Source organism: Schistocerca nitens, chromosome 9, assembly GCF_023898315.1.
Source record: "Schistocerca nitens isolate TAMUIC-IGC-003100 chromosome 9, iqSchNite1.1, whole genome shotgun sequence".
Lineage (NCBI taxonomy): Eukaryota > Metazoa > Arthropoda > Insecta > Orthoptera > Acrididae > Schistocerca > Schistocerca nitens.
This window is the reverse complement of record NC_064622.1, coordinates 506,398,519-506,416,903: the sequence shown is the minus strand read 5'-3', so window position 1 is coordinate 506,416,903 and position 18,385 is coordinate 506,398,519. Positions and strand designations below refer to the sequence as shown.

The 18,385-nt window shown below is 42.5% G+C and overlaps 1 protein-coding gene across 1 annotated transcript in view; it reads right to left on the bottom strand.

Annotated features, from left to right (window-relative positions):
* LOC126204380 (serine/threonine-protein phosphatase 6 regulatory ankyrin repeat subunit B-like) overlaps positions 1-18,385 on the bottom strand; it is a 394,854-nt gene that overhangs the window by 67,319 nt on the left and 309,150 nt on the right. Inside the window, exon 14 of the mRNA XM_049938752.1 lies at positions 2,510-3,086. Within this exon, the coding sequence (XP_049794709.1) occupies positions 2,510-3,086 (577 nt within the window). The remainder of the gene's footprint in view (positions 1-2,509; positions 3,087-18,385) is intronic.

The following is an 18,385-nucleotide window of genomic DNA, read 5'->3' as shown; positions in this document are numbered from 1 at the left end:
CATACTGTGTGGTCACATCAGAAATTAGAAATTACAAACACGTTACTGGTCTCCTTGAGCCATGCCACAGCCTGAAACAGAGTGCTTAGTGGTGGTATTGGGTGACAGATTTGCTCCCCATCTTCATCTTCCATATACTTAGCATGATGCAATTTATATTTACATTCTTGTTGGAAGCAGCAGAGGCAGCCAACAACAATAAAGACTCTTTTACACCAACAGGTTAACAGTAACCCTGTAGAGAACACAGAAAAAGACCCGCACGTTTCCATGACCTGGCTGCAAACTGTAAACATCATTGTTTCTGCTTCTGTCTTGAGCAGCATATAACTGCATCCACCACTACAACGGTTCCTGCTCTTTCCACAGTCAATGTACTTTTTGTTCAGAGGCTTGATGTCGGAATCTAAATCACTGGTTGTTCAACACATAGAATTTAATAGAACTGATGACCGCAGGTAGGTCAATGTAATTTATGGGGCTACGAAAAATTTGTCCCTTCCTAGATTTTTGTTAGCTAGTTTACCTGTTAATAAATGCAAAAAATGGGTCAAATGGCTCTGAGCACTATGGGACTTAACATCTTAGGTCATCAGTCCCCTAGAACTTAGAACTAGTTAAACCTAACTAACCTAAGGACATCACACACATCCATGCCCGAGGTAGGATTCGAACCTGCGACCATAGCAGTCACGCGGTTCCGGACTGCGCGCCTAGAACCGCGAGACCACCGCGGCCGGCGTTAATAAATGCAGTTCAGTTATAGTACTAAATGAAGCTGTACATGCAGTTGAGGAAAACATCAAGACCTATCAGAAAATGGACATCAGTGATCATGTACAGTGATGGAGAAAAAATTGCAGAACCAAGAAAAAGTTGTTCTCCATAAACGAAAGTTAGTAGGTGTGTTTCTACACCTGAAAGATCATGTCTATTCAGATTTAGAGCAAATCGCATAAGAGTGGCACTAGTAGCGCCACTATAAGTATGCAGATCATGTTTGTTTCAAATACGTACTGTAGCGATCGTGAGCGTTAGTTACCTTTCAGATTTGACGGGGCGATTTGATCGGGACAAAGATGCCATTATCATACTGCATCTGTAGCAATAATCTGATTAGCAGTTGGCACACAGGGACCTAATGAAATTAGAAATTGTTTATATCAAGGACAGCTCCGAGCCAGACGCCCTGAAGCGTGCATTCCACTGTCCCCAAACGACCGTCATTTGCGACTTCAGTGGGATGAAGCGACAGCAGAGTGGAAGTCTGTCGCGTTTTCTGATGGGTTGGTTCTGCCCCAGTGCCAAAAATGGCGGTATGTAGGTTAGGAGGAGGCCAGTTGAGGACCTGCAGCCAACCTGTCTGCATGCTAGGAGCATTGGACCTACAGCTGAAGCTATGATCTTGGGTGCAATTTCTTGTGAGAGCAAAAGCACTGTCGTCGTTATACCATGCACCCTCACTGCAAATGTGCGTCAGTCACTTGCGATAGGACCTGTTGTGCTGCCATTCATGAACATCATTTCAGGAGGTGTTTTCCAACAGGATAACGCAAGCCCACATATCAGCTGTTGTAATACAACATACTCTACAGAGTGTTGGCTTGTTGCCTTGATTTCTGGATCGCCATATCTGTCTCCAATCGGGTACATATGGGACATCATCGGATAACCAAAATGGTTCAAATGGCTCTGAGCACTATGGGACTTAACTTCTGAGGTCATCAGTCCCCTAGAACTTAGAACTACTAAAACCTAACTAACCCAAGGACATCACACATATCCATGCCCGAGGCAGGATTCGAACCTGCGCCCATAGCGGTCGCGCGGTTCCAGACTGTAGCGCCTACAACCACTCGGCCACCCCGGCTGGCTCATCGGATAACATCTCCAGCATCATCTGTAAACAGCATTAACTGTTTCTGTGTTGACCAACCAAGTGGAACAGGCCGGCCGAAGTGGCCGTGCGGTTAAAGACGCTGCAGTCTGGAACCGCAAGACCGCTCCGGTCGCAGGTTCGAATCCTGCCTCGGGCATGGATGTTTGTGATGTCCTTAGGTTAGTTAGGTTTAACTAGTTCTAAGTTCTAGGGGACTAATGACCTCAGCAGTTGAGTCCCATAGTGCTCAGAGCCATTTGAACCATTTGAACCAAGTGAAACAGGCATGGAGCTCCATCACGCAAATTGACATCGGGTACCTGCACAACAGTATGCATTAACATTTACATGCTTGCATTCAACATCCTGGTTGTTACTCCGCTTAGTAGTGTGGCAGCATGTCACGATTGCAATGGCAAATCTACAGCTTACATTAACCTGTGATGTTAATGAGTTACATATGTCACCTAGACAAATGTGTTCACAAAATTTCATTGCTCTATATTAATTACTTTTTGGTTATGTGATTTTTTTCCTGTCAGATGTCTCTTTGTTCTATAAAACTTGGTTCGGAAATACAAAAGTACTTAGAAATTTTCAAGACAGGCAAGTGGCTTGTCACTTGCTTACCTGGCTTCTGCTGGAGGACTCGCGAGCAGGTGACCCAGTGTGACCACATCTTCAGGATGAGTGTGCACTGCATCAGACCAGCCTTGCGTGATCATAACCTGGGCGACGTTGGCCTTTATGAAGTTAACGGCGGCCTGCCTGAGGCTGGTGCAGGAGTGCCTGATCGCCAGAACAGCTGTGGCCGCTGCAGTCTCGACTGACAGCTGAGCGGCCACGAGCTGCTCGCACCGAGCCTTCAGGGCCGACACGCCGTATTTATCAGCTGCCTTCAGCAGCTGGGGGGCCAGGCTGGGCAGCTGAGGGGCCTGGAGGGTGTAGAGGTAGGCGACCAGCTGGCGCAGCACCGGGCCCTCCACGTCCGGGACTGCGACCTCACCGGTGTTGGCTTCCAGTGTGTCGTGGCGAAACATGCCGCCAAACACGGGACTCCGTTCGGCCAACACGGCCCTGTGCGCCACGAGACGTGTGCCGCCCGCCACCAGTGTGACGACTGCGCCGTCCCCTGCGTCCAGAAGGGCGCCCAGGTCCACGGCTGTGGTCTCCATAACCTCCTTGGTGGGTTCCATTGTGAATGACTCTGGAACATGACGTCACTCAGCAGCCCTTTCTCCCCACATGGCACTCTCTGTGCTTGTACGAGCCACAGGCAGGACAGTGTCAAGCGAAAAGTGATAAATATTTTGACATCTGGACATTCATGTCATGAATAGTCCTCTCAACCGTCTGACTTTCGAAAATCGCGCCTGTGCAGAACCAAATATATCTGCCTTGCAAACTAAAGTGCAGAGACCACATTGGAGAATGGAAGGTTTGTGATGGACTTTCAACTGACTGTAATCTCAATTAGTTTACAATAACAGTTGCAGATAGTGTCTTTCACGCTATTATGCAGCCCAAGTGAGTATGCAATTTACGTAATGCGATTTGGGAACTTTTAAAGGCAGAATACAACATATAACCACTGCAACGGTTTGGATATGATGTTTAAGCCACAGCCAACAAGTTCTTCAAATGTTGCTGAGCGCGCACGATGTCCATCCCAATATTTGTTAGGCAGCCAAAGGTTTTTGAAATTCCCTGCTATTTCACCCCACAGAGATGGACACACAGCAGGTGACAAGATACTACCATAGAACTTCAGGGGAAACAGAACGTCAAACAAGGTTTAGTTTTATCGAACAGTTAAACAATAATATAAAGAAAGCGTTACTCCAATGAAGAACACAAAATGCGGGCAATTTGTCGAGGACCAAATTGTGACAGACATTTAGGGTTTCACATATAAACATACAACAAACACGGTTCGATTAACCACTGTATTATCGACCTTGGGACGATCTAGAGGTATGATGATGACGGCCAGAAGACATTAGAACTCTGTTGCCAGAAGATATAACAGTATCTTCGCTGACAACTACTCCAGCAGCATGTGAATGATGTTTTGATTTCATTTACCCAGAAGCACAGGGGGCTGGGCAATAGTAAAGATAAGAAATAGAGAAAGCACGAGGGGTTGATACAATTATGGCACAAGTGTTGCATCAGCTAGTGGACCAAATTTTACCATATATCTAATGGCGTCATTCAACGAATTTCCTTTGTATCGATGAGTCACCAGAATCTATAGATTCTCAAGTATCATTAGGAAGAAGACAAAGATCCAAAACAACTTAGCCCTAACAATATCAAGGAACAGCTTGCATTACCAATATGGGGAGGGGGGAGGAAGGACATAGTTTGTGTCCACTCTAAAAAATTAAAATTATATTAACAAAGTACTTTTGAAGAGGTACTTATGTATAATTAGGGTCCAGAACCTGAAACATCTCTTCAAATAATAGCGATATCAAAGCACTTCTGATAATGTGTACTACTGACTTCGTAACCAAGTCAACAAATAAGGAACGCACATTTCTTTCAGTGTTGTTGACTCTAAACATAATTTTTAAAGAGGTACTGATGTGTAAGTATGGCTCAGAACTTGGAAATACTGTCTACAATTTTCGTTCGGGAAACTGACATCTACTACTGTGACTTAAATTTTTGTGTTAACTGAACTGAAATTTTTAAAACATATATGGAATCTGATAGAATTCATTAACAACAACAAATACCTCTTTAAAATTTTAAGATATAAAAAACTGACTAGATGACAATATGTGTATAGATGGGTATAAAGTACTACTACCACCCCTCCCACCTTGGTATTGTGAGGCTTAAATCTTACAGCACAATTGTCTGGTAAATACTCCGACGACGTACACAGAAACGTTCCGTGGCGCTGTCTGAGCCATCGTAGACAGATAATAGGCATGAGCTCCTGCATTATGGTGCCAGGAAAAGGAAATAAATCGAGGATGCGGTAAACCACGCAATGGATATCGTGAATACCTCAGACAATTACGGTATAGTTATAATGACTGATAAAGCTGGGGATATCTGTCATTTATGGTTGCCTACACATTTAGGAGACTGAAGCAGATGGGCTGTCTCAATAGTCTCTATAACATCCTAAGATGTTACTGCACACACAGGCAGGTGAAACTAGAAACCATCGAAAGGAAATTGTGAAAAACATCACCAAAAGCTGCCCACAGGTTTCTGTTTGTTATCATTAATGAGCCAGCTTCAGAGCATAACAAATACTAGAGGCTGCAACACCTAAGCAGACGACCTACCAAATTTTTGTATAGTATCTGCCCGTACAAGCGCTATATCAGTGGAAATTAATAGGGAAGTTCTTGCAAGACTAAGTAATTGGTGTATACGAAAGAAATTTACAATAGTAGCGCACAAAACAGCTTACATATTAGTGAATATTATAAACAGTATAAAAGCCAACAATCAGAATGTATGACGAACCAGTGAACAGAGAAATGTCACAAACATACCTCGGTATAAATATCGATGAGAACACCCAATAATCGTGTGTCACAGAAACATTAATATCCTCAACAAAATAGTAATAAATGGGCAAAGAAACTTTCAGCTGCCTCTAAATGCAACAAGATCATATCACAGTGCATCCTTAATCGTTGTTATGGGCTGTGGATTGGGTGACTCATATAGCCAGAACTAGGCAGTATGAAGAAATACCTAGTGTTAGGTGCCTATAGGCAGGCAACGTCTTGACAACGCTCTGTTCCAGATATCTGCCTGCAGGCGCATAGGACAACTTCACAGGCTGTCTCTGTAGAGGTACGCTATTCAGATTCTCAATGGAGGTGCGCAAGTGTCACGGAAGATGTTGCCAAACTGAGGGGGTCTTAGAGCGATCCCTTGCTTTTTAATTCACACTTGCGTCAGTCTCTGTCCTCTGATATCACACTTAGCTCTAACAATATCAAGGAATTTTATATAACGTCCATTACCAAGAGGGTGGGGGGGGGGGGTGGAAGTTGGTGGCAGGGAGAAGGTAGCACTTCGCGCCTCTCCTAAAAAATTAAATAGTAACAACATACTTTTGAAAAGTTCCCAGAACAAGAGGGCTTAAAGTCCATAAACACCTTTTGCTGCTTTATATCACGTTCCAATTTCGGCAAATAATTCTGAATGTCCCCTGGTGCTTCCAACCTAGACACGAGAGCAATAATTGCGGTTGCGCTGCTCTTCAAAGGGGTCAGATCAAGTACAATGGGGATACAGCACAACGATGTTCTTAGAAATGGGCTGAAACGTTTGGGGGTGTCAGTAGCGTCAAAGGTTGTCAAGAGTGTCATTTTGCTACTTATCACATAGTAGCCTGTCATTTTCGACTGTGAAATGTGTGAAGTCAACGACCAAACAAAAGATTGGTTTTATTAACACCCTTTGTCACCTCCTGAGGGCTTTTCGTGTCGATTCTGAGGTGCGATGTGTCTGAAATGTTTTCCTCTGCTGTCCATAACATAACGACGTCATTTCAACGCAGGGTGTCGCAATTCTGACCGCCATCGCTGAGACTTCAAAAGAAGGGGCGTGTGTGATTTTCCCATGTGACACTTCCACCTCGGTGTTGGGCCCTCTTCTGGCAAAATTTTGTGCGAATGTGATATCATTAAACGTCTAATGAACTTCAGAACTCTGGCCTTTCACTCACATGTGTCACACCCTGCAGGTGGTAGTGTCTTAAGTATGGCGTTCCATGGCGCCACGCTTCTGCACCTTTACAGAGGAAGTTTGTAGGCACCTTTGTGCGTCGTAATGAGTGACAATTAATGGGTTCCGAAAAAGTGATCCTTTAATTGTATTGCACACTGTAGACTATTGCCATTGATGTTAGTTTTCTATCAGCGAGTCTAATTCTCGCTGAAGAAATTCTCAACTTCTGTTCATACTAAGTATCGAAAACGTCTAAATTAGATGGTCATCGTGGTTCTTTAAATAAAAGGTCAAATTATTCATTTACTGCAAATACATTGCTTGATTCAACACTGATAGTTGGTTCATTCTTTTCACAAGAAAATTAGCTCTGAGAAAACTAAGAAACAATAAACACCTGGGAATAAACAATATTCTTGCGAAATTTCTGAAAGCGGGAAGAACAAAAAGGAAATTCAATGTTAACAGGAAAACATACCAGATATTGAAAAACACCTTGCATTGCCAGACCGTAAAGCAAGGTTTGTCTTAATAAAGCTAAAATTACGCATAATTTAGCCTAGTTGCGAATGTGTCATAAAATAATGACATGCAACATCTTCAAACAGTTGTGCCACTTTCTCAGAATATTAATTTGGCTTCCAGAAAGCCAAGGAATGAGGGAAGGAATATTAGCTTCAAAATTAGCTTGCAACATTCATTGCTTTTGTAGACATACAGAAAGTGGCTGAAACTCTGAAGGAAGTAGGAATAAAACACAAACTTTGTTTCACCATTTGTCATTATCAGAGAACGATAACTTGTATAGCAGCTTTATAAAAAGGTGAAGGTTGTTATAATAGATGAGAAAAACGTAGACGCTCTTGTCGCACACATGTTTTACCTGATAGAGTATAAATCTCGAATAAATCTTACATAAATGGATAAAGTTATGTGAAAGGGAAATAACATGTAAATAAATCGGTCTGAACCAAATGTGTTGATTTGTAAGAAAGAACGACTAACCAGCATTCGAGTACATCCATGGAAAATCTACTGTACTATGGCAACTAGTTACTTATTTGAGAAACAAGATCACCAGAGCTGTAACAAGGAAATATGAAATAGAAAGCAGAACTGTCAGTGGAAGCCGGCCGAAGTGGCCGTGCGGTTAAAGGCGCTGCAGTCTGGAACCGCAAGACCGCTACGGTCGCAGGTTCGAATCCTGCCTCGGGCAGGGATGTTTGTGATGTCCTTAGTTTAGTTAGGTTTAACTAGTTCTAAGTTCTAGGGACTAATGACCTCAGAAGTTGAGTCCCATAGTGCTCAGAGCCATTTTTTTGTCAGTGGAAAAAGTTCCTTCAATATAGTGAATAAGATATTAACCTCCAAAAGTAACTGGCAGAAAATGAGAAAAAACAGTTCGGAAAGGGCGTGTTTCATGTGTGGCATTGTGTGGCTGTGAGAGCTGGATCCAGGAGACGGAGGAAAGAAGGCGACTGTAACCTTTCGAGGTATGCTGTTACAAGCGCGTCCCGAACATAAAAAGCTATTGATAAGATAACACGCGGCGAAATGCTTAATGTGTGAGAAGAGGAGTTTGTGGAAAATCGTCATCAAACATTCATATTATTGGTTATCTATTGAAACGTGAGGACCCCTAAAAGCGATAATAGATAAGTGAATGGAAAAGTACTAGAGCAAATTATGAAAGATGTCTTTCTGCCTTCTACTTCATATCGGTTGCAGGTCGGCTGCTATCATCGCCTACGACGGACCACTGAAGAAGTGGAAATCTTAGAATACACTCTAGAATGGGCAGTTTAGTAACAGATATTGATACATTTTACCTCTCTCAGTTCCTAGTACCATCTTTAGCAAACCATGTCCCAGCATCCAAAACTCCTAAGCCATGCCATTTTAATATTGATGACCTGCATGTGCAGCAACCTCAGTGCTCTTTATCATGTACCACCCAGCTTTCTGGTTTAATGCTCTCTCACCCCTGACACATAATTAAAATTTATCCACTCTTTTTTTGTTTGAGTTATCAGCTGGTTTAACGCGGTCCGCCACGAATTCTCGTCCTGCGCCAATGTTTTCATCTTACAGTAGCATTTGCAACCTAAATCTTTAATTATTAGCTGGATGTATTCCAATATCTACCTTCCTCTACGCTTTATACCCAACCAGTTCCCTCTTGTACCATGAAAGTCACTCCCTCATCTCTTAACAGATGTCCTATCATCCTGTCCCTTCTTTTTGTCAGTGTTTTCCATATACTCCTTTCCTCGCTAATTCTGAGGAGAACCTCCTCATTCCTTACCTTATTAGTTCACCTAATTTTCAACATTCTTCTGCAGCACCACATCTCAAATGTTTCACGTCTCTTCTGTTCCAGTTTTCCCACAGTCCATGTTTCACTACAATACAATGATCTCATGGACTGTGCGGCTGGTCCAGGCGGAGGTTCGAGTCCTCCCTCGGGCATGGGTGTGTGTGTTTGTCCTTAGGATAATTTAGTTTAAGTAGTGTGTAAGCTTAGGGAGTGATGACCTCAGCAGTTAAGTCCCATCGGATTCCACACACAATACAATGATAATCTCCAAACGTACATTCCCGAAAATTTCTTCTTTAAAGCATGTGCTAGTCTCCTTTTTATGTCGTCCTTACTCTGTCCGTTATGGGTTATTTTGCTGCTTAATTAGCAGAATTCCTTGAATTCATCTACTTTGCGTTCCACAGTTCTGATCTTAAGTTTCTCATGTTCTCGTTTCTGCCATTATTCATTATTTTCATTTTTCTGCGATTTACTCTCAATCCATATTCTGCACCCATTACACTGTTCATTCCATTCAACAGATCTCGTAATTCTTCTCAACATGTGCGACATTAACCTCTCACAGCCGTAACGACGTTTGGGTGCCCTGTCTCGCATCAGAAGCCAGACTCACTGCATGGCTCACCGCTGTTTGCTCTGTGAGGTCAGTAGCAGCAGCAGCAGCAGCAGCAGCTCTGAACAGGTTACGTACCCCCCGCTACCAGCTCTAACGATCTTCAAGCCGCAAACTGACGACTGCATAGTTCCAAAAATATGCCGCAGTCTTGTAATAATCTCGTATTTTAATTTAGTGTGGCATGACAGTACCTGCTTATAATGCATAACATAATTTCCTATATTACATTGCTGCCTATAATTATAACAAGGTGTAATATTATTGGGATTTCCGTAGTATGAAAGCTGTGAGTACCCTTGGAAAGGCATTCACCTATCTGTATATTAAATGATCAACCTATGAGATGAGAGCTATTCTTTGAAAGACATTTGTTTTATATAATTTACGTAACTGTAAAGATGCGCGTCTAGCGCGGACGCTAATACATCGATTGCGCAGTCAAAGAAACATTTTAACAGAAGCTGAACCGACGTTCCACTTCGATCTAAATAAAAGATGAAAAAAAAATTGTAGATCTTCAGATTTTAATGTACTACTTCTGCTTGTAATGTGAAAACGTAAAAGAAGGTCGTCTTTAAGCTAGAAAAGTGAGCGGTCTTGCCAGCGTGCAGACAACATTATTAATTAATAAAATTCAAGTAATTTATGTTCGAAACTGTAAATCGGCAAGTTATTGTTATGAAGGTGTTGAACAGTGCAAGAATTGTCTTAAACGAAGGAGAAAAGTAATGACTGTAATTTGTGACAAAAACGTAAACCAAGGAGACAGCACAGGGCAGGCTGAAATCTGATCGCACCATACAGTTAGAAAAGTACTTATGTAAGTTATATTGTTTATAAATAAGCCCTAATTTGCTAGTGAGAATTGTTTGAATATATTTAGTGTTTACCAGATTTCTTATTCTGTTCTTTTCCTTTATACTTTTTTAACCTGCATGCCATATTATTTTTATAAATGTCAAACAGCCTTTACTACAGCAGAGAATACTGCGGCATCCTGGTCGTGTACAGAAGGCCGCCCTTTGTCTTCTATACAACTCATAGCTGCCCCATTTATTAATGATTTCATTTGCAAATGCAATTTTTTTTACTGTTCATTGTTAAAAGTCCCTTAGGTAATTATAAAATTCATACTGATTACGTAAAGAAATCCGGGTTGTTCTTTTCCAAATAATAGAAGTCTTTGCGTAATCAAAAACTAGCCTCCTTCTGACAACGATCAGGAGCCGATCAGAAGACGGACGTCTTCGACCGCTTTCGTGTCTCCTGTGGCAAAGCTGTGCCAAACTGGGAACACGACATTCTAGTATGAAACAAAGATTTAAATTGAAAGAATTGAAATATATTTAACCTAATAATTTTTTTTATCATACTAGAAAGGCTTACACACTGTGTAAAATACACGGTATGTGTGTACAATGCCAATAGCTGTACTTGGCTCAGACCTGAGAGCCCGCGGAGTGTGGGAGCACGCTTCTGACGTTTGAGCTAAGCACAGCTATTGACATGCTACACACGTACCGTTTATTGTACATTTTATGCGAGTCTTTTGCCCTTTTGGGCGTTCTGTATTATTGTTGGACCATGGCTCTTTAGGCAGTTTGTAGTTTTAGTGTGTCCCGGAGAAGGCGTGGTTATCCGCGCTCTTCGCAAACAATATGTAAAATCAAGAATTACAGACGTAAATTGGGTTTGGTTATTGCTAATAGAAAGTGACTTGAATGGGAGGCATTTTAATGAACGTTTGGTAACTTTATACGCTTCCGTGTGGAAGACAACCGTGTGTGAAATATTCCTGTCAAACTTACAAAATCCGCGTGGCATTCGTGACAGAGTAGTATAGCGAGCACTTGTGTAAAGGAAGACAAATGAATCGACGGAACGTTATCTCGCGCAAAGTTGTCGGTCGGTGACTGTTTCGATCATGAATAATGTTCGGGTCGAACTTGCAAAATTCTGGCTGCTTTCGTGTAACTAAGTATATCACATTTTTAGTACTGTAAACTTGCATAGACAATATTAGTGCAGACGTAAATACGGACTTGACAACCATTTCTTGAATCTTAGTGGCAATAAACAGTCAATAGAACTTTTGCTACATGAAGGTAGAACCCGGACGTCCGATATTTATCATGAACTTTCAGGAAATGATTTTTAAGTAGAATTTGCGGCGTCAGTCTGGTAGGTATTGGGTGGTAATTCCTTTAACGGTGCTTTGCACCACCTAGGCAGTACCCGCTACGACAGAGTGAAGGAACAAAGAGGCGACAAGAAGCCTATCGTAGGTAGGTGGATTGGACTGTGAGAATGAGATAACAATAAGAAGGAAAACCGAACCCCACCACGCCGCAAAACGTAACGTCGTGAATACCGGACAGGTACAAGTCACGTGGCAGACATTGGCTGTACTTTGCGTTGGACTGTGTGCATTTGCTAACTGGATTCAATTTAGTGTGTATGTCGTAACGCTGCAAAGTTGGAAGAGGAATTATCGACTCAAAGTATAATGGGGCTCTTACTCAGTATATGAAGAAACCGCAAGAGAGAACAGGACTCACCGTAGAGCGAGGGGGGAGTGCCTCCAGGCAAGTGATGTTCGTCGCCGCAGCCAACGCACAGGGCGTCCCGGCAGCTGAAGGAGTCGCAGTGTGCTCAGCGTCACAGCCCACACTTCCTTATACGGCTACAGAAGACCGCGTGACGTCACCGAGCCTTGCATTGCTGTAATGATGTGGCGCGTATCAGCGCGTGGTTTATCTCGAGCGTCTGTCACCAGGTGCGGCAATCTCGATCTGTCTTAGCCCTAAGACATGTTGTCAGAAACGCGAAATCTCAGAATTCTTTCTGCGACCTTTCTTAACTGGTTGCTGCGAGACTGAACAGTTCACTAACCTCTCACTGTGAACACATCAGCCAGCCAGTTGGGGCGTCCTCTCTACGACTGGTGTTAGTGCAGTCCTGACGCAGAGATGAATTCCGCTTTACGTGTCAAAATGACTGATATCAAACGGAAACCACAAGACAGTTTTTTCTGTAAATAGTGTGTTTTTATTGCAATCGGTGCTTCGGTAGCATTGGGTAGTAAAATTAAGCATTTTGTGTGTTCAGTGGAAACTGCAAGGTGATTTATATGGTGTTTTGTCCGGTGATTTCGCCGGGCGCGGTGGTCTAGCGGTTCTAGGCGCTCAGTCAGGAACCGCGCGACAGCTACGGTCGCAGGTTCGAATCCTGCCTCGGGCATGGATGTGTGTGATGTCCTTAGGTTAGTTAGGTTTAAGTAGTTCTAAGTTCTAGGGGACTTATGACCACAGATGTTGAGTCCCATAGTGCTCAGAGCCATTTGAACAATCTGGTGATTTCAAATCTGTTAAGTTTTTTTTCTGTTGGACATAGGTTTTTTAAACACATACATTTAAATCGGATGAATTTTTATATTTATTTAACGTCGGAAAAAGCTACGTTTTCTGTTCATTGCATACAATGTACGGTTTTGAGAACCTAGTTTACCACTTTCACGCCAAGGTTGGAGGGGGAGAATTGTAAACGTGAGTGCTAGAAATAGAGTTTTAGAGTCAACCAAGTTTCCTACAATTCTCAATAAGCTGACTGACGAGTTCTTCATAGTTGTCAGCATTATGGTTTCCCGGGAAGTTTTTTTACAACGCTTTGCACGTATTTCAGAAAGGAAAAACAGAACTTCTTATAATAAGTTTCCTTTAATTTACGTCTATGGTCACAAACTTTTAGTTAACAGATTACCGGTTTCGGTAATCTATAACTTATTACATATACGGGTCACTGTTTTTTCGCGACGATGTCGCAGCTTGAGAACTTCTTGTATCCTAGGTGTAACCCGAGAAGCAGGACTATCACCTTCAAATCGCCACGTATATGCCATTCTTAGGTATGATACTTTATACTGTGCAGCAAAAGCTTCATGTTGTCATGTGATTCCTTCATATATGCAGAGGGATCGACGGATATTGGCTGCCATAGTGCAGGAGGACTTCTTTGAAACAAGTCTTAGAAGAATCAATGAACAGTGGCCATTCATGGGATTGTGCGTTTTCCCAACGACTTCAAATAATCTCTCCGCATCAATAAAGCACACTAAGTTGTCTTTGTTGGCGAAAGGACGTTCATACTGTTGTTGTATTATACGAAAACACACACCCTTCCATTTTTATCCAGAACATTCCATCTTTTCAACCTTTAAACCACAATCTCAGCTTGTTTTCTTAACAGCATCACGAACCAGATTGTTTAATTCAGACTGTGTAATCATACGATGTTCAGTTGTACATTTTTGTGTAGGAAAACAATGGTTCCTGTCTTCTACTGCCAGAAAATTCATTATGCTTGGACTCGCCAATAACTATATTCCATGTTTCTGGTCTTTGAGGAATGGGCTGGCTTAAACTGTGCTGTGAGGCACAGGTCTTCTAGCTGAAGCAAGATGAGAATACTGGACAGCGTGCCTAGTCTTCGATGTTACTCCAGGGATCTGTGCAACGCAGAAGTAGCAGTCTCTTATGTGGTTCTGTGGTTCTCGGCAAGCCATGGGAACGCACAATCGCATGTGATGAGATCCGGTTTTCAGTCACCCACTTAAGAGTGTCACACATGAAACACATCATACAGTTATGTGTGGGATCCAGCCGGCCGGTGTGGCCAAGCGGTTAAAGGCGCTATAGTCTGGAACCGCGTGACCGCTACGGTCGCAGGTTCGAATCCTGCCTCGGGCATGGATGTGTGTGATGTCCTTCGGTTAGTTAGGTTTATGTAGTTCTAAGTTCTAGGGGACTGATGACCTTAGAAGTTAAGTCCCATAGTGCTCAGAGCCATTTGAACCATTTTTTTTTGTGGGATCCAGGATGTATCCCGACCTCCTATTTTACAGCCAAAATAAGATTGGTATGATTTCCTTCCCCCCCATGAACCATGGACCTTGCCGTTGGTGGGGAGGCTTGCATGCCTCAGCGATACAGATAGCCGTACCGTAGGTGCAACCACAATGGAGGGGTATCTGTTGAGAGGCCAGACAAACGTGCGGTTCCTGAAGAGGGGCAGCAGCCTTTTCAGTAGTTGCAAGGGCAACAGTCTGGATGATTGACTGATCTGGCCTTGTAACAATAACCAAAACGGCTTTGCTGTGCTGGTACTGCGAATGGCTGAAAGCAAGGGGAAACTACAGCCATAATTTTTCCCGAGGGCATGCAGCTGTACTGTATGATTAAATGATGATGACGTCCTCTTGGGTAAAATATTCCGGAGGTAAAATAGTCCCCCATTCGGATCTCCGGGAGGGGACTACTCAAGAGGATGTCATTATCAGGAGAAAGAAAACTGGCGTTCTACGGATCGGAGCGTGGAATATCAGATCCCTTAATCGGGCAGGTAGGTTAGAAAATTTAAAAAGGGAAATGGATAGGTTGAAGTTAGATATAGTGGGGATTAGTGAAGTTCGGTGGCAGGAGGAACAAGACTTCTGGTCAGGTGACTACAGGATTATAAACACAAAATCAAATAGGGGTAATGCAGGAGTAGGTTTAATAATGAATAGGAAAATAGGAATGCGGGTAAGCTACTACAAACAGCATAGTGAACGCATTATTGTGGCCAAGATAGATACGAAGCCCACACCTACTACAGTAGTACAAGTTTATATGCCAACTAGCTCTACAGATGACGAAGAAATTGAAGAAATGTATGATGAAATAAAAGAAATTATTCGGATAGTGAAGGGAGACGAAAATTTAATAATGGGTGACTGGAATTCGAGTGTTGGAAAAGGGAGAGAAGGAAACATAGTAGGTGAATATGGATTGGGGCTAAGAAATGAAAGAGGAAGCCGCCTGGTAGAATTTTGCACAGAGCACAACATCATCATAGCTAACACTTGGTTTAAGAATCATGAAAGAAGGTTGTATACATGGAAGAACCCTGGAGATACTAAAAGGTGTCAGATAGATTATATAATGGTAAGACAGAGATTTAGGAACCAGGTTTTAAATTGTAAGACATTTCCAGGGGCAGATGTGGACTCTGACCACAATCTATTGGTTATGACCTGTAGATTAAAGCTGAAGAAACTACAAAAAGGTGGGAACTTAAGGAGATGGGACCTGGATAAACTGGAAGAACCAGAGGTTGTACAGAGTTTCAGGGAGAGCATAAGGGAACAATTGACAGGAATGGGGGAAAGAAATACAGTAGAAGAAGAATGGGTAGCTTTGAGGGATGAAGTAGTGAAGGCAGCAGAGGGTCAAGTAGGTAAAAAGACGAGGGCTAGTAGAAATCGTTGGGTAACAGAAGAAATATTGAATTTATTGATGAAAGGAGAAAATATAAAAATGCAGTAAATGAAGCAGGCAAAAAGGAATACAAACGTCTCAAAAATGAGATCGACAGGAAGTGCAAAATGGCTAAGCAGGGATGGCTAGAGGACAAATTTAAGGATGTAGAGGCTTATCTCACGAGGGGTAAGATAGATACTGCCTACAGGAAAATTAAAGAGACCTTTGGAGATAAGAGAACGACTTGTATGAATATCAAGAGCTCAGATGGAAACCCAGTTGTAAGCAAAGAAGGGAAAGCTGTAAGGTGGAAGGAGTATATAGAGGGTCTATACAAGGGCGATGTACTTGAGGACAATATTATGGAAATGGAAGAGGATGTAGATGAAGATGAAACGGGAGATACGATACTGCGTGAAGAGTTTGACAGAGCACTGAAAGACCTGAGTCGAAACAAGGCCCCCGGAGTAGACAACATTCCATTGGAACTACTAATGGCCTTGGGAGAGCCAGTCCTGACAAAACTCTACCATCTGGTGAGCAAGATGTATGAAACAGGCGAAATACCCTCAGACTTCAAGAAGAATATAATAATCCCAATCCCAAAGAAAGCAGGTGTTGACAGATGTGAAAATTACCGAACTATCAGTTTAATAAGTCACAGCTGCAAAATACTAACGCGAATTCTTTACAGATGAATGGAAAAACTAGTAGAAGCCAACCTCGGGGAAGATCAGTTTGGATTCCGTAGAAACACTGGAACCCGTGAGGCAATACTGACCTTACGACTTATCTTAGAAGAAAGATTAAGGAAAGGCAAACCTACGTTTCTAGCATTTGTAGACTTAGAGAAAGCTTTTGACAATGTTGACTGGAATATTCTATTTCAAATTCTAAAGGTGGCAGGGGTAAAATACAGGGAGCGAAAGGCTATTTACAATTTGTACAGAAACCAGATGGCAGTTATAAGAGTCGAGGGACATGAAAGGGAAGCAGTGGTTGGGAAGGGAGTAAGACAGGGTTGTAGCCTCTCCCCGATGTTGTTAAATCTGTATATTGAGCAAGCAATAAAGGAAACAAAAGAAAAATTCGGAGTAGGTATTAAAATCCATGCAGAAGAAATAAAAACTTTGAGGTTCGCCGATGACATTGTAATTCTGTGAGAGACAGCAAAAGACTTGGAAGAGCAGTTGAATGGAATGGACAGTGTCTTGAAAGAAGGATATAAGATGAACATCAACAACAGCAAAACGAGGATAATGGAATGTAGTCAAATTAAATCGGGTGATGCTGAGGGAATCAGATTAGGAAATGAGACACTTAAAGTAGTAAAAGAGTTTTGCTATTTGGGGAGCAAAATAACTGATGATGGTCGAAGTAGAGAGGATATAAAATGTAGACTGGCAATGGCAAGGAAAGCGTTTCTGAAGAAGAGAACTTTGTTAACATCGAGTATAGATTTAAGTGTCAGGAAGTCATTTCTGAAAGTATTTGTATGGAGCGTAGCTACGTATGGAAGTGAAACATGGACGATAAATAGTTTGGACAAGAAGAGAATAGAAGCTTTCGAAATGTGGTGCTACAGAAGAATGCTGAAGATTAGATGGGTAGATCATATAACTAATGAGGAAGTATTGAATAGGATTGGGGAGAAGAGAAGTTTGTGGCACAACTTGACCAGAAGACGGGATCGGTTGGTAGGACATGTTCTGAGGCATCAAGGGAGCACCAGTTTAGTATTGGAGGGCAGCGTGGAGGGTAAAAATCGTAGAGGGAGACCAAGAGATGAATACACTATGCAGATTCAGAAGGATGTAGGTTGCAGTAGGTACTGGGAGATGAAGCAGCTTGCACAGGATAGAGTAGCATGGAGAGCTGCATCAAACCAGTCTCAGGACTGAAGACCACAACAACAACAACAACATGATTTCCTTATCGGTTGGTTTATTTTTCTCGTTTGTGATTTAAGAGTTACCTCTTAAGAGAAGTAACGAAAAGTGTTTGGGTGGTTAACCCACGTGAATTACGAAGTTCTAAGTTACAGTTCTCAACAAAGTTTATAACATGACAAACATAGAGGGTTTCTGGTTTCACATATATACGCCTCTGGTTAAATACTCATCTAGCGGGAAGATTTTAATATAGTATTGAGCCGTGAGTAGCTCGTGTTCGTGCTGTCTCTTATTTAACATCCTGTTTTAGCAGTACTGCCACCTCGTCTTGTTAGTTTCAATTACTTGTGTCACCGAGTTGCTGCTCCGCCTGCCCGTGAGCGGCAGCAGCAGCGCTTATCGATTTAAGCCCTGCCGTATTATCTTTGCTGGACTGCTATTACTTCCCGGTCGTCGTGTGTCGACTAGCCAGTTGGAACGTGCCAGCAGTTAGTTCGGATCTGGTATTTGTGCTCAGTCGGTCGGTCGTCTTGCCGGACGACGTGTATTTGGCCGGCGATCGCTTATGGGTTGGCTGTGTGTGCCGACTCCTGATTCGTCCCTGTTACTGTACAGTCACTGCCGTTAGCATTGTCTGGTTCTTCGTGCAAGTGTTCGTGAAACTGTATGTAG